Raw genomic sequence first — 14,049 nt, 5'->3', positions numbered from 1 at the left:
GGAGTGGGATTAGGCAGGTGGGATATTAAAGTGTGCTGAGAGTGAGGGGGGAGTGGGATTAGACAGGTGGGATATTAAAGTGTGCTGGGAGTGAGGGGGGAGTGGGATTAGACAGATGGGATATTAAAGTGTGCTGGGAGTGGGATTAGGCAGGTGGGATATTAAAGTGTGCTGGGAGTGGGGGGGGGGAGAGGGGATTTTAAGGTGTGCTGGGAGTGAGGGGGGAGTGGGGTTAGGCAGGTGGGATAATAAAGAGTGCTGGGAGTGAGGGGGGAGTGGGATTAGGCAGGTGGGATATTAAAGTGTGCTGGGAGTGAGGTGAGAGTGGGACAGAGCAGGAGGGAAATTAAAGTGTGCTGGGAGTGAGGTGGGAGTGGGATAGAGCAGGAGGGATATTAAAGTGTGCTGGGAGTGAGGGGGAGTGGGATAGACAGGTGGGATATTAAAGTGTGCTGGGAGTGAGGGGGGCGTGGGATTAGGCAGGTGGGATATTAAAGTGTGCTGGGAGTGAGTGGGAGAGTGGGATGAGACAAGTGGGATTTTAAAGTGTGCTGGAAGTGCGTGTGGAGTGGGATTAGACAGGTGGGATATTGAAGTGTGCTGGGAGTGAGGGGGAGAGTGGGATTAGACAGGTGGGATATTAAAGTGTGCTGGGAGTGAGGGGGAGAGTGGGATTAGGCAGGTGGGATATTCAAGTGTGCTGGGAGTGAGGGGGGAGTGGGATTATGCAGGTGGGATATTGAAGTGTGCTGGGAGTAAGGGGGGAGTGGGATTAGACAGGTGGGATATTGAAGTGTGCTGGGAGTGAGGGGAGAGTGGGATTAGACAGGTGGGATATTAAAGTGTGCTGGGAGTGAGGGGGAGTGGGATTAGGCAGGTGGGATATTAAAGTGTGCTGGGAGTGAGGGGAGAGTGGGATTAGACAGGTGGGATATTAAAGTGTGCTGGGAGTGAGGGGGGAGTGGGATTAGGCAGGTGGGATATTAAAGTGTGCTGGGAGTGAGGGGGTGGGATTAGACTGGCGGGATATTGAATGGTGCTGGAAGTGAGGTGGGAGTGGGATTAAGCAGGTGGGATATTAAAGTGTGCTGGGAGTGAGGGGGGAGTGGGATTAGGCAGGTGGGATATTAAAGTGCGCTGGGAGTGAGATGGAGAGTGGCATTAGACAGGTGGGATATTAAAGTGTGCTGGGAGTGAGGGGGAGCGGGGATTAGGCAGGTGGGATATTAAAGTGTGATGGGAGTGAGGGGGTAGTGGGATTAGGCAGGTGGGATATTAAAGTGTGCTGGGAGTGAGGGGGAGAGTGGGATTAGACAGGTGGGATAGTAAAGTGTGCTGGGAGTGAGGGGGGAGTGGGATTAGGCAGGTGGCATATTAAAGTGTGCTGGGAGTGAGGGGGGAGTAGGATTAGACAGATGGGATATTAAAGTGTGCTGGGAGTGAGGGGGAAGTGGGATTAGGCAGGTGGGATATTAAAGTGTGCTGGGAGTGGGATTAGGCAGGTGGGATATTAAAGTGTGCTGGGAGTGGGGGGGGGGAGAGTGGGATCAAGCAGGTGGGATAGTAAAGTGTGATGGAGTGAGGAGGGAGTGGGGTTAGGCAGGTGGGATAATAAAGAGTGCTGGGAGTGAGGGGGGAGTGGGATTAGGCAGGTGGGATAATAAAGAGTGCTGGGAGTGAGGGGGGAGTCGAATTAGACAGGTGGGATATTAAAGTGTGCTGGGAGTGAGGGGGAGTGGGATTAGGCAGGTGGGATATTAAAGTGTGCTGTGAGTGAGGGGGGAGTGGGATTAGACAGGTGGGTTATTAATGTGTGCTGGAAGTGAGGGGGGAGTGGGATTAGGCAGGTGGGATATTAAAGTGTGCTGGGAGTGAGGGGGAGTGGGATTAGACAGGTGGGATATTAAAGTGTGCTGGGAGTGAGTGGGAGAGTGGGATTAGACAAGTGGGATTTTAAAGTGTGCTGGGAGTGTGTGGGGAGTGGGATTGGACAGGTGGGATATTGAAGTGTGCTGGGAGTGAGGGGGGAGTGGGATTAGACAGGTGGGATATTGAAGTGTGCTGGGAGTGAGGGGAGAGTGGGATTAGACAGGTCGGATATTAAAGTGTGCTGGGAGTGAGGGGAGAGTGGGATTAGGCGAGTGGGACATTGAAGTGTGCTGGGAGTGAGGGGAGCGGGGATTAGACAGGTGGGATATTAAAGTGTGCTGGGAGTGAGATGGAGAGTGGGATTAGACAGGTGGGATATTAAAGTGTGGTGGGAGTGAGGGGGGGAGTGGGATTAGACAGGTGGGGTATTAAAGTGTGCTGGGAGTGAGGGGGGAGTGGGATTAGGCAGTTGGGATATTAAAGTGTGCTGGGAGTGGGATTAGGCAGGTGTGATATTAAAGTGTGCTGGGAGTGAGGGGGAGACTGGGATTAGGCAGGTGGGATATTAAAGTGTGCTGGGAGTGAGGGGGAGATTGGGATTAGACAGGTGGGATATTGAAGTGTGCTGGGAGTGATGGGGAGAGTGGGATTAGGCACGTGGGATATTAAAGTGTGCTGGGAGTGAGGGGGGAGTGGGATTAGGCGGGTGGGATATTGAAGTGTGTTGGGAGAGAGGGGGGAGTGGGATTAGACAGGTGGGATATTGAAGTGTGCTGGGAGTGAGGGGGAGAGTGGGATTAGATAGGTGGGATATTAAAGTGTGCTGGGAGTGAGGGGGGGGAGTGGGATTAGGCAGGTGGGATTTTAAAGTGTGCTGGGAGTGGGATTAGACAGGTGGGATTTTAAAGTGTGCTGGGAGTGAGAGGGGAGTGGGATTAGGCAGGTGGGATATTAAAGTGTGCTGGGAGTGAGGGGGAGTGGGATTAGACGGATGGGATATTAAAGTGTGCTGGGAGTGGGATTAGGCAGGTGGGATATTGAAGTGTGCTGGGAGTGGGGGGGGGGGGGGGGGGAGAGTGGGATTAAGCAGGTGGGATAGTAAAGTGTGCTGGGAGTGAGGGGGAGTGGGATTAGGCAGGTGGGATTTTAAGGTGTGCTGGGAGTGAGGGGGGAGTGGGGTTAGCCAGGTGGGATAATAAAGAGTGCTGGGAGTGAGGGGGGAGTGGGATTAGGCAGGAGGATTTTAAAGTGTGCTGGGAGTGAGGGGGGAGTGGGATAGGACAGGAGGGATATTAAAGTTTGCTGGGAGTGAGGGGGAGTGGGATTAGACACGTGGGATATTGAAGTGTGCTTGGAGTGAGGGGAGAGTGGGATTAGACAGGTGGGATATGAAAGTGTGCTGGGAGTGAGGGGAGAGTGGGATTAGGCAAGTGGGATATTAAAGTGTACTGGGAGTGAGGGGGAGAGTGGGATTAGACAGTTGGGATATTGATGTGTGCTGGGAGTGAGGCGGAGAGTGGGATTAGACAGGTGGGATATTAAAGTGTGCTGGGAGTGAGGGTGAGAGTGGGAATAGACAGGTGGGATATTGAAGTGTGCTGGGAGTGAGGGGGAGAGTGTGATTAGACAGGTGGGATATTAAAGTGTGCTGGGAGTGAGGGGGAGAGTGGGATTAGGCAGGTGGGATATTAAAGTGTGTTGGGAGTGAGGGGGGAGTGGGATTAGGCAGGTGGGATATTGAAGTGTGCTGGGAGTGAGGGGGGAGTGGGATTAGACAGGTGGGATATTGAAGTGTGCTGGGAGTGAGGGGAGAGTGGGATTAGACAGGTGGAGTATTAAAGTGTGCTGGGAGTGAGGGGGAGTGGGATTAGGCGGGTGGGATATTGAAGTGTGCTGGGAGTGAGGGTAGCGGGGATTAGACAGGTGGGATATTAAAGTGTGCTGGGAGTGAGATGGAGAGTGGGATTAGACAGGTGGGATATTAAAGTGTGCTGGGAGTGAGGGGGGAGTGGGATTAGGCAGGTGGGGTATTAAAGTGTGCTGGGAGTGAGGGGGGAGTGGGATTAGGCAGTTGGGATATTAAAGTGTGCTGGGAGTGGGATTAGGCAGGTGGGATATTAAAGTGTGCTGGGAGTGAGGGGGAGACTGGGATTAGGCAGGTGGGATATTAAAGTGTGCTGGGAGTGAGGGGGAGAGTGGGATTAGACAGGTGGGATATTGAAGTGTGCTGGGAGTGAGGGGGAGAGTGCGATTAGGCACGTGGGATATTAAAGTGTGCTGGAGTGAGGGGGGAGTGGGATTAGGCGGGTGGGATATTGAAGTGTGCTGGGAGTGAGGGGGGAGTGGGATTAGACAGCTGGGATATTGAAGTGTGCTGGGAGTGAGGGGGAGAGTGGGATTAGATAGGTGGGATATTAAAGTGTGCTGGGAGTGAGGGGGGAGTGGGATTAGGCAGGTGGGATTTTAAAGTGTGCTGGGAGTGGGATTAGACAGGTGGGATTTTAAAGTGTGCTGGGAGTGAGAGGGGAGTGGGATTAGGCAGGTGGGATATTAAAGTGTGCTGGGAGTGAGGGGGAGTGGGATTAGACGGATGGGATATTAAAGTGTGCTGGGAGTGGGATTAGGCAGGTGGGATATTGAAGTGTGCTGGGAGTGAGGGGGAGTGGGATTAGACAGGTGGGATATTAAAGTGTTCTGGGAGTGAGGGGGGAGTGGGATTAGGCAGGTGGGATATTAAAGTGTGCTGGGAGTGAGTGGGAGAGTGGGATTAGACAAGTGGGATTTTAAAGTGTGCTGGGAGTGTGTGGTGTGTGGGATTAGACAAGTGGGATATTGAAGTGTGCTTGGAGTGAGGGGAGAGTGGGATTAGACAGGTGGGATATGAAAGTGTGCTGGGAGTGAGGGGGAGAGTGGGATTAGGCAAGTGGGATATTAAAGTGTGCTGGGAGTGAGGGGGAGAGTGGGATTAGACAGTTGGGATATTGATGTGTGCTGGGAGTGAGGCGGAGAGTGGGATTAGACAGGTGGGATATTAAAGTGTGCTGGGAGTGAGGGTGAGAGTGGGAATAGACAGGTGGGATATTGAAGTGTGCTGGGAGTGAGGGGGAGAGTGTGATTAGACAGGTGGGATATTAAAGTGTGCTGGGAGTGAGGGGGAGAGTGGGATTAGGCAGGTGGGATATTAAAGTGTGTTGGGAGTGAGGGGGGAGTGGGATTAGGCAGGTGGGATATTGAAGTGTGCTGGGAGTGACGGGGGAGTGGGATTAGACAGGTGGGATAATAAAGTGTGCTGGGAGTGAGGGGAGAGTGGGATTAGACAGGTGGGGTATTAAAGTGTGCTGGGAGTGAGGGGGGAGTAGGGTTAGGCGGGTGGGATATTGAAGTGTGCTGGGAGTGAGGGGGCAGTGGGATTAGACGAGTGGGATATTGAAGTGTGCTGGGAGTGAGGGGGAGAGTGGGATTAGACACGTGGGATATTAAAGTGTGTTGGGAGTGAGGGGGGAGTGGGATTAGGCAGGTGGGATATCAAAGTGTGCTGGGAGTGAGGGGGTGGGATTAGACTGGTGGGATATTGAATGGTGATGGAAGTGAGGTGGGAGTGGGATTAGGCAGGTGGGATATTGAAGTGTGCTGGGAGTGAGGGGGAGAGTGTGATTAGACAGGTGGGATATTAAAGTGTGCTGGGAGTGAGGGGGAGAGTGGGATTAGGCAGGTAGGATATTAAAGTGTGTTGGGAGTGAGGGGGGAGTGGGATTAGGCAGGTGGGATATTGAAGTGTGCTGGGAGTGACGGGGGAGTGGGATTAGACAGGTGGGATAATAAAGTGTGCTGGGAGTGAGGGGAGAGTGGGATTAGACAGGTGGGGTATTAAAGTGTGCTGGGAGTGAGGGGGGAGTAGGGTAAGGCGGGTGGGATATTGAAGTGTGCTGGGAGTGAGGGGGCAGTGGGATTAGACGAGTGGGATATTGAAGTGTGCTGGGAGTGAGGGGGAGAGTGGGATTAGACACGTGGGATATTAAAGTGTGTTGGGAGTGAGGGGGGAGTGGGATTAGGCAGGTGGGATATCAAAGTGTGCTGGGAGTGAGGGGGTGGGATTAGACTGGTGGGATATTGAATGGTGATGGAAGTGAGGTGGGAGTGGGATTAGGCAGGTGGGATATCAAAGTGTGCTGGGAGTGAGTGGGTAGTGGGATTAGGCAGGTGGGATATTAAAGTGTGCTGGGAGTGAGGGAGTAGTGGGATTAGGCAGGTGGGATATTGAAGTGTGCTTGGAGAGAGGGGGAGAGTGGGATTAGGCAGGTGGGATATTTACGTGTGCTCGGAGGGAGGGGGAGAGTGGAATTAGGCAGGTGGGATAGTAAAGTGTGCTGGGAGTGAGGGGGGTGTGGGGTTAGGCAGGTGGGATAATAAAGAGTGCTGGGAGTGATGGGGGAGTGTGATTAGGCAGGTGGGATTTTAAAGTGTGCTGGGAGTGAGGGTGGAGTGGGATAGGGCAGGAGGGATATTAAAGTGTGCTGGGAATGAGGGGGAGTGGGATTAGACAGGTGGGATATTAAAATATGCTGGGAGTGAAGGGGGAGTGGGATTAGGTAGGTGGGATATTAAAGTGTGCTGGGAGTGAGGAGGAGAGTGGGATTAGGCAGGTGGGATATTAGAGTGTGCTGGGAGAGAGGGGGGAGTGGGATTAGGCAGGTGGGCTATTGAAGTGTGCTGGGAGTGAGGGGGGAGTGGGATTAGACAGGTGGGATATTGAAGTGTGCTGGGAGTGAGGGGAGAGTGGGATTAGACAGGTGGGATATTAAAGTGTGCTGGGAGTGAGGGGGGAGTGGGATTAGGCGGGTGGGATATTGAAGTGTGCTGGGAGTGAAGAGGGAGTGGGATTAGACAGGTGGGATATTGAAGTGTGCTGGGAGTGAGGGGGAGAGTGGGATGAGACAGGTGGGATATTAAAGTGTGCTGGGAGTGAGATGGAGAGTGGGATTAGACAGGTGGGATATTAAAGTGTGCTGGGAGTGAGGGGGGAGTGGGATTAGGCAGGTGGGATATTAAAGTGTGCTGGGAGTGAGGGGGGGAGTGGGATTAGACAGGTGGGATATTAAAGTGTGCTGGGAGTGAGGGGGGAGTGGGATTGGACAGATGGGATATTAAAGTGTGCTGGGAGTGAGGGGGGAGTGGGATTAGGCAGGTGGGATATTAAAGTGTGCTGGGAGTGGGATTAGGCAGGTGGGATATTAAAGTGTGCTGGGAGTGGGGGGGGGGTGGGAACAAGCAGGTGGGATAGTAAAGTGTGCTGGGAGTGAGGGGTGTGTGGGGTTAGGCAGGTGGGATAATAAAGAGTGCTGGGAGTGATGGGGGAGTGTGATTAGGCAGGTGGGAGTTTAAAGTGTGCTGGGAGTGAGGGGGGAGTGGGATAGGGCAGGAAGGATATTAAAGTGTGCTGGGAGTGAGGTGGAGTGGCATTAGACAGGTGGGATATTAAAGTGTGCTGGGAGTGAAGGGGGAGTGGGATTAGGCAGGTGGGATATTAAAGTGTACTGGGAGTGTGTGGGGAGTGGGATTCGACAGGTGGGATATTGAAGTGTGCTTTGAGTGAGGGGGAGAGTGGGATTAGACAGGTGGGATATTAAAGTGTGCTGGGAGTGAGGGGGGAGAGTGGGATTAGGCAGGTGGGATATTAAAGTGTGCTGGGAGTGAGGGGGAGAGTGGGATTAGTCATTTGGGATATTGATGTGTGCTGGGAGTGAGGGGGAGAGTGGGATTAGACAGGTGGGATATTAAAGTGTGCTGGGAGTGAGGGGGAGAGTGGGATTAGACAGTTGGGATATTGAAGTGTGCTGGGAGTGAGGGGGAGAGTGGGATTAGGCACGTGGGATATTAAAGTATGCTGGGAGTGAGGGGGGAGTGGCATTAGGCGGGTGGGATATTGAAGTGTGCTGGGAGTGAGGGGGGAGTGGGATTAGACAGGTGGGATATTAAAGTGTGCTGGGAGTGAGGGGGGAGTGGGATTAGGCAGGTCGGATATTAAAGTGTGCTGGGAGTGAAGGGGAGTGGGATTAGACAGGTGGGATATTAAAGTGGTCTGGGAGTGAGGGGGGAGTGGGATTAGGCAGGTGGGATATTAAAGTGTGCTGGGAGTGGGGATAGGCAGGTGGGATAATAAAGAGTGCTGGGAGTGACGGGGGAGTGGGATTAGGCAGGTGGGATTTTAAAGTGTGCTGGGAGTGAGGGGGAGTGGGATAGGGCAGGAGGGATATTAAAGTGTGCTGGGAGTGAGGGGGAGTGGGATTAGACAGGTGGGATATTAAAGTGTGCTGGGAGTGAGGGGGGAGTGGGATTAGGCAGGTGGGATATTAAAGTGTGCTGGGAGTGAGTGGGAGAGTGGGATTAGACTAGTGGGATTTTAAAGTGTGCTGGGAGTATGTGGGGAGTGGGATTAGACAGGTGGGATATTGAAGTGTGCTGGGAGTGAGGGGGAGAGTGGGATTAGACAGGTGGGATATTAAAGTGTGCTGGGAGTGAGGGGGGAGTGGGATTAGGCAGGTGGGATATTAAAGTGTGCTGGGAGTGAGGGGGTGGGATTAGACTGGTGGGATATTGAATGGTGCTGGAAGTGAGGTGGGAGTGGGATTAGGCTGGTGGGATAAAGTGTGCTGGGAGTGAGATGGAGAGTGGGATTAGACAGGTGGGATATTGAAGTGTGCTGGAAGTGAGGGGGAGTGGGATTAGGCAGTTGGGATATTAAAGTGTGCTGGGAGTGAGGGGGGAGTGGGATTGGGCAGGTGGGATATTAAAGTGTGCTGGGAGTGAGGGGGTAGTGGGATTAGGCAGGTGGATATTAAAGTGTGCTGGGAGTGAGGGGGTAGTGGGATTAGGCAGGTGGGATATTAAGGTGTGCTGAGAGTGAGGGGGGAGTGGGATTAGACAGGTGGGATATTAAAGTGTGCTGGGAGTGAGGGGGGAGTGGGATTAGGCAGGTGGGATATTAAAGTGTGCTGGGAGTGGGATTAGGCAGGTGGGATATTAAAGTGTGCTGGGAGTGAGGGGGGAGTGGGATTAGACAGGTGGGATATTAAAGTGTGCTGGGAGTGAGGGGGAAGTGGGATTAGGCAGGTGGGATATTAATGTTTACGGGGAATGTACCAGACTGTCAGCTAACTCCTGAAGCTGCGTTTGAGCGAGGGTAACTTCTTGCACCGGCCCCTCCAGCACAATCCGATCTTGTCCTTCTGTGAACTCAATGTGCACCTGCACATTGACCGGAGTGAGAGAGAGAGAGAGATTGGTGATAACATGGAATATCCAAAGTACAACCTTTTTCGTGATTCCGGAATCAACACTGCGACTCTGGGAACGTACCTGGGGGTAAGTCTGGGAGAACTCGCTGATCTTCTGGCCCTGCCTCCCGATGAGATAGCGATGGAGCCAGAAGGGAGCTTGCACTTCCTTCAGGACGACACTGTTCGCCTTTGGGCATCAAGCCCAGAGCAACAGCGGAAGGTCAGGCACCATGGAGAGATAGACAGCGTATTCAAATCACTGAATGAGTTACAGGGAGGAAGGGGCAGAGCGCGCTGCGGGGGGGCAGAGCGCGCTGCGGGGGGGGCAGAGGGCGCTGCGGGGGGGGCAGCGCGCGAGGGGGGGGCAGCGCGCGAGGGGGGGGCAGCGCGCGAGGGGGGGGCAGCGCGCGAGGGGGGGGCAGCGCGCGAGGGGGGGGCAGCGCGCGAGGGGGGGGGCAGCGCGCGAGGGGGGGGCAGCGCGCGAGGGGGGGGCAGCGCGCGAGGGGGGGGCAGCGCGCGAGGGGGGGGCAGCGCGCGAGGGGGGGGCAGCGCGCGAGGGGGGGGCAGCGCGCGAGGGGGGGGCAGCGCGCGAGGGGGGGCAGCGCACGAGGGGGGGGGCAGCGCGCGAGGGGGGCAGCGCGCGGGGGGGGGGGTGAGAGGATGCCAGGCAGAGCGAAGGAGTGGTTACAGAGAGAGGGAGCGATGTAGGGTCTGGAGGAGGTTACAGAGATAGCGAGGGGTGTTGGGACTTGAGGTGGTTACAGCGATAGTGAGGGGTATAGGGTCTGTAGGAGATTACAGAAAGAGGGAGGGGTCTAGTGTCTGCAGGAAGTTACAGATGTAGAGAGGGGTGTACCTTGGCGTAAACCAGGGCCAGAGCCAGTCCCAGATTCTCCAGCTCACCCCTCAGGATGACAGTCTCAGACAGACTGTCGGCCGGCGGTACCTCGACCGAGATCCCCGTCTCTTCCAGGATGTCCTGCAGGGAGTTCCCTTTGGGACCAATCACGTATTTATGCTGCGATTTCCGGACCTCAACTGCTATCATCTTCATTGTCTGTTTCTGTAGAGGGAGAGAGAGAGAGTGAGGGAGGGAGGGAGGGAGGGAGGGAGGGAGGGAGGGAGGGAGGGAGGGAGGGAGGGAGGGAGGGAGGGAGGGAGGGGAGGGAGGGAGGGAGTGAGGGAGTGAGGGAGGGAGGGAGGGAGGGAGGGAGGGAGGGAGGGAGGGAGAGAGAGAGAGAGAGAGAGAGAGAGAGAGAGAGAGAGAGAGAGAGAGAGAGAGAGAGGAGAGAGAGAGAGAGAGAGAGAGAGAGAGAGAGAGAGAGAGAGAGAGCGAGGGAGAGAGAGAGAGAGAGAGAGAGAGAGAGAGAGCGAGGGAGAGAGAGAGAGAGCGCGAGGGTGAGAGAGAGAGCGCGAGGGTGAGAGTGAGAGAGAGAGCGCGAGGGTGAGAGAGAGAGAGAGCGAGGGTGAGAGAGAGAGAGCGAGGGTGAGAGAGAGAGAGCGAGGGTGAGAGAGAGAGAGCGAGGGTGAGAGAGAGAGAGCGAGGGTGAGAGAGAGAGAGCGAGGGTGAGAGAGAGAGAGCGAGGGTGAGAGAGAGAGAGCGAGGGTGAGAGAGAGAGAGCGAGGGTGAGAGAGAGAGAGCGAGGGTGAGAGAGAGAGAGCGAGGGTGAGAGAGAGAGAGCGAGGGTGAGAGAGAGAGAGCGAGGGTGAGAGAGAGAGAGCGAGGGTGAGAGAGAGAGAGCGAGGGTGAGAGAGAGAGAGCGAGGGTGAGAGAGAGAGAGCGAGGGTGAGAGAGAGAGAGCGAGGGTGAGAGAGAGAGAGCGAGGGTGAGAGAGAGAGAGCGAGGTGAGAGGAGAGAGAGGGTGAGAGAGAGAGAGCGAGGGTGAGAGAGAGAGAGCGAGGGTGAGAGAGAGAGAGCGAGGGTGAGAGAGAGAGAGCGAGGGTGAGAGAGAGAGAGCGAGGGTGAGAGAGAGAGAGCGAGGGTGAGAGAGAGAGAGCGAGGGTGAGAGAGAGAGAGCGAGGGTGAGAGAGAGAGAGCGAGGGTGAGAGAGAGAGAGCGAGGGTGAGAGAGAGAGAGCGAGGGTGAGAGAGAGAGAGCGAGGGTGAGAGAGAGAGAGCGAGGGTGAAAAGAGAGCGAGGGGAAAAGAGGGCGAGGGGGAAAAGAGAGGCGAGGGGGAAAAGAGAGCGAGGGGGAAAAGAGAGCGAGGGGGAAAAGAGAGCGAGGGGGAAAAGAGAGCGAGGGGGAAAAGAGAGCGAGGGGGAAAAGAGAGCGAGGGGGAAAAGAGAGCGAGGGGGAAAAGAGAGCGAGGGGGAAAAGAGAGCGAGGGGGAAAAGAGAGCGAGGGGGAAAAGAGAGCGAGGGGGAAAAGAGAGCGAGGGGGAAAAGAGAGCGAGGGGGAAAAGAGAGCGAGGGGGAAAAGAGAGCGAGGGGGAAAAGAGAGCGAGGGGGAAAAGAGAGCGAGGGGGAAAAGAGAGCGAGGGGGAAAAGAGAGCGAGGGGGAAAAGAGAGCGAGGGGGAAAAGAGAGCGAGGGGGAAAAGAGAGCGAGGGGGAAAAGAGAGCGAGGGGGAAAAGAGAGCGAGGGGGAAAAGAGAGCGAGGGGGAAAAGAGAGCGAGGGGGAAAAGAGAGCGAGGGGGAAAAGAGAGCGAGGGGGAAAAGAGAGCGAGGGGGAAAAGAGAGCGAGGGGGAAAAGAGAGCGAGGGGGAAAAGAGAGCGAGGGGGAAAAGAGAGCGAGGGGGAAAAGAGAGCGAGGGGGAAAAGAGAGCGAGGGGGAAAAGAGAGCGAGGGGGAAAAGAGAGCGAGGGGGAAAAGAGAGCGAGGGGGAAAAGAGAGCGAGGGGGAAAAGAGAGCGAGGGGGAAAAGAGAGCGAGGGGGAAAAGAGAGCGAGGGGGAAAAGAGAGCGAGGGGGAAAGAGAGCGAGGGGGAAAGAGAGCGAGGGGGAAAGAGAGCGAGGGGGAAAGAGAGCGAGGGTGAAAGAGAGCGAGGGGGAAAGAGAGCGAGGGGGAAAGAGAGCGAGGGGGAAAGAGAGCGAGGGGGAAAGGGAGAGAGGGTGAAAGAGAGAGGGCAGAGGAGAGAGGGGGAAGGTGAGAGGGGGGAGAGTGAGGAGGGGTGGAATAGTGAGAGAGGGGAATGCAAGAGAGGGGAAAGTGATTAAGGCCTCTGGTGAATACCTCCTGAAAGGTAGTCTCCTGTGCTCCTCCTAACCAAAATCGATAAACATTTGGAGGTCAGTTGAACTCCAAAATAGAGAGTTTAGTTTAGTTTTCTAAACCGTGGCCCATAACAAATGTGTGAGAGACACACACAGAGCGAATGTGTGAGAGAGACACACAGAGCAACTGTGTGAGAGAGACACACAGAGCAACTGTGTGAGAGAGACACACAGAGCAACTGTGTGAGAGAGACACACAGAGCAAATGTGTGAGAGAGACACACAGAGCAAATGTGTGAGAGAGACACACAGAGCAAATGTGTGAGAGAGACACACAGAGCAAATGTGTGAGAGAGACACACAGAGCAAATGTGTGAGAGAGACACACAGAGCAAATGTGTGAGAGAGACACACAGAGCAAATGTGTGAGAGAGACACACAGAGCGAATGTGTGAGAGAGACACAGAGCGAATGTGTGAGACACAAAGCGAATGTGTGAGAGAGACACAGAGCGAATGTGTGAGAGTGACACAGAGCGAATGTGAGACACAGAGCGAATGTGTGAGAGAGACATAGAGCGAATGTGAGAGAGAGAGACACAGAGCGAATGTGTGTGAGAGACACATTGAGCAAATGTGTGAGAGACACACAGAGCGAATGTGTGAGAGACACACAGAGCGAATGTGAGAAACACAGAGCGAATGTGAGAGAGAGACACAGAGCGAATGTGTGAGAGAGACACACAGAGCGAATGTGTGAGAGAGACACAGAGCGAATATGTGAGAGAGACACAGCCAATGTGTGAGAGACACACAGAGCGAATGTGTGAGAGAGACACAGAGCGAATGTGTGAGAGAGACACAGAGCGAATGTGTGAGAGAGACACAGAGCGAATGTGTGAGAGAGACACAGATCGAATGTGTGAGAGAGACACAGAGCGAATGTGTGAGAGAGACACAGAGCGAATGTGTGAGAGAGACATAGAGCGAATGTGTGAGAGAGACAGAGCGAATGCGTGAGAGAGACACAGAGCGAATGTGTGAGAGACACACAAAGCGAATGTGTGAGACACAAAGCGAATGTGTGAGAGAGACACAGAGCGAATGTGTGAGAGAGACACAGAGCGAATGTGAGACACAGAGTGAATGTGTGAGAGAGACATAGAGCGAATGTGTGGGAGAGACACAGGGCGAATGTGTGGGAGAGACACAGAGCGAATGTGTGAGAGAGACAGAGAGCGAATGTGAGAAACACAGAGCGAGTGTGTGAGAGAGACACACAGAGCGAATGTGTGTGAGACACAGAGCGAATGTGTGGGAGAGACACAGAGCGAATGTGTGGGAGAGACACAGAGCGAATGTGTGGGAGAGACACAGAGCGAATGTGTGGGAGAGACACAGAGCGAATGTGTGGGAGAGACACAGAGCGAATGTGTGGGAGAGACACAGAGCGAATGTGTGGGAGAGACACAGAGCGAATGTGTGAGAGAGACACAGAGCGAATGTGTGAGAGAGACACAGAGCGAATGTGTGAGAGAGACATAGAGCGAATGTGTGAGAGAGACAGAGTGAATGCGTGAGAGAGACACAGAGCGAATTTGTGAGAGACACACAAAGCGAATGTCTGTGAGAGACACAAAGCGAATGTGTGAGACACAAAGCGAATGTGTGAGAGAGACACAGAGCGAATGTGAGACACAGAGCGAATGTGTGAGAGAGACATAGAGCGAATGTGTGGGAGAGACACAGAGCGA

At 54.6% G+C, this 14,049-nt stretch overlaps 1 protein-coding gene across 1 annotated transcript in view; it reads right to left on the bottom strand.

Annotated features, from left to right (window-relative positions):
- Window positions 1-10,205, bottom strand: part of LOC140406306 (vigilin-like) — a gene marked incomplete at its 3' end in the record, with an annotated part of 108,732 nt that extends 98,527 nt beyond the window's left edge. Inside the window, exons 1-3 of the mRNA XM_072494418.1 lie at window positions 10,003-10,205; window positions 9,226-9,333; window positions 9,010-9,114 (exon numbers count right to left, since the gene is read on the bottom strand). Coding sequence (XP_072350519.1) covers window positions 9,010-9,114; window positions 9,226-9,333; window positions 10,003-10,200 — 411 coding nt within the window. The remainder of the gene's footprint in view (window positions 1-9,009; window positions 9,115-9,225; window positions 9,334-10,002) is intronic.
- Window positions 10,206-14,049: the final 3,844 nt, after the last annotated feature.

This window comes from Scyliorhinus torazame, unplaced genomic scaffold, assembly GCF_047496885.1.
Source record: "Scyliorhinus torazame isolate Kashiwa2021f unplaced genomic scaffold, sScyTor2.1 scaffold_457, whole genome shotgun sequence".
Lineage (NCBI taxonomy): Eukaryota > Metazoa > Chordata > Chondrichthyes > Carcharhiniformes > Scyliorhinidae > Scyliorhinus > Scyliorhinus torazame.
This window is presented reverse-complemented; position numbering and strand designations above follow the sequence as displayed.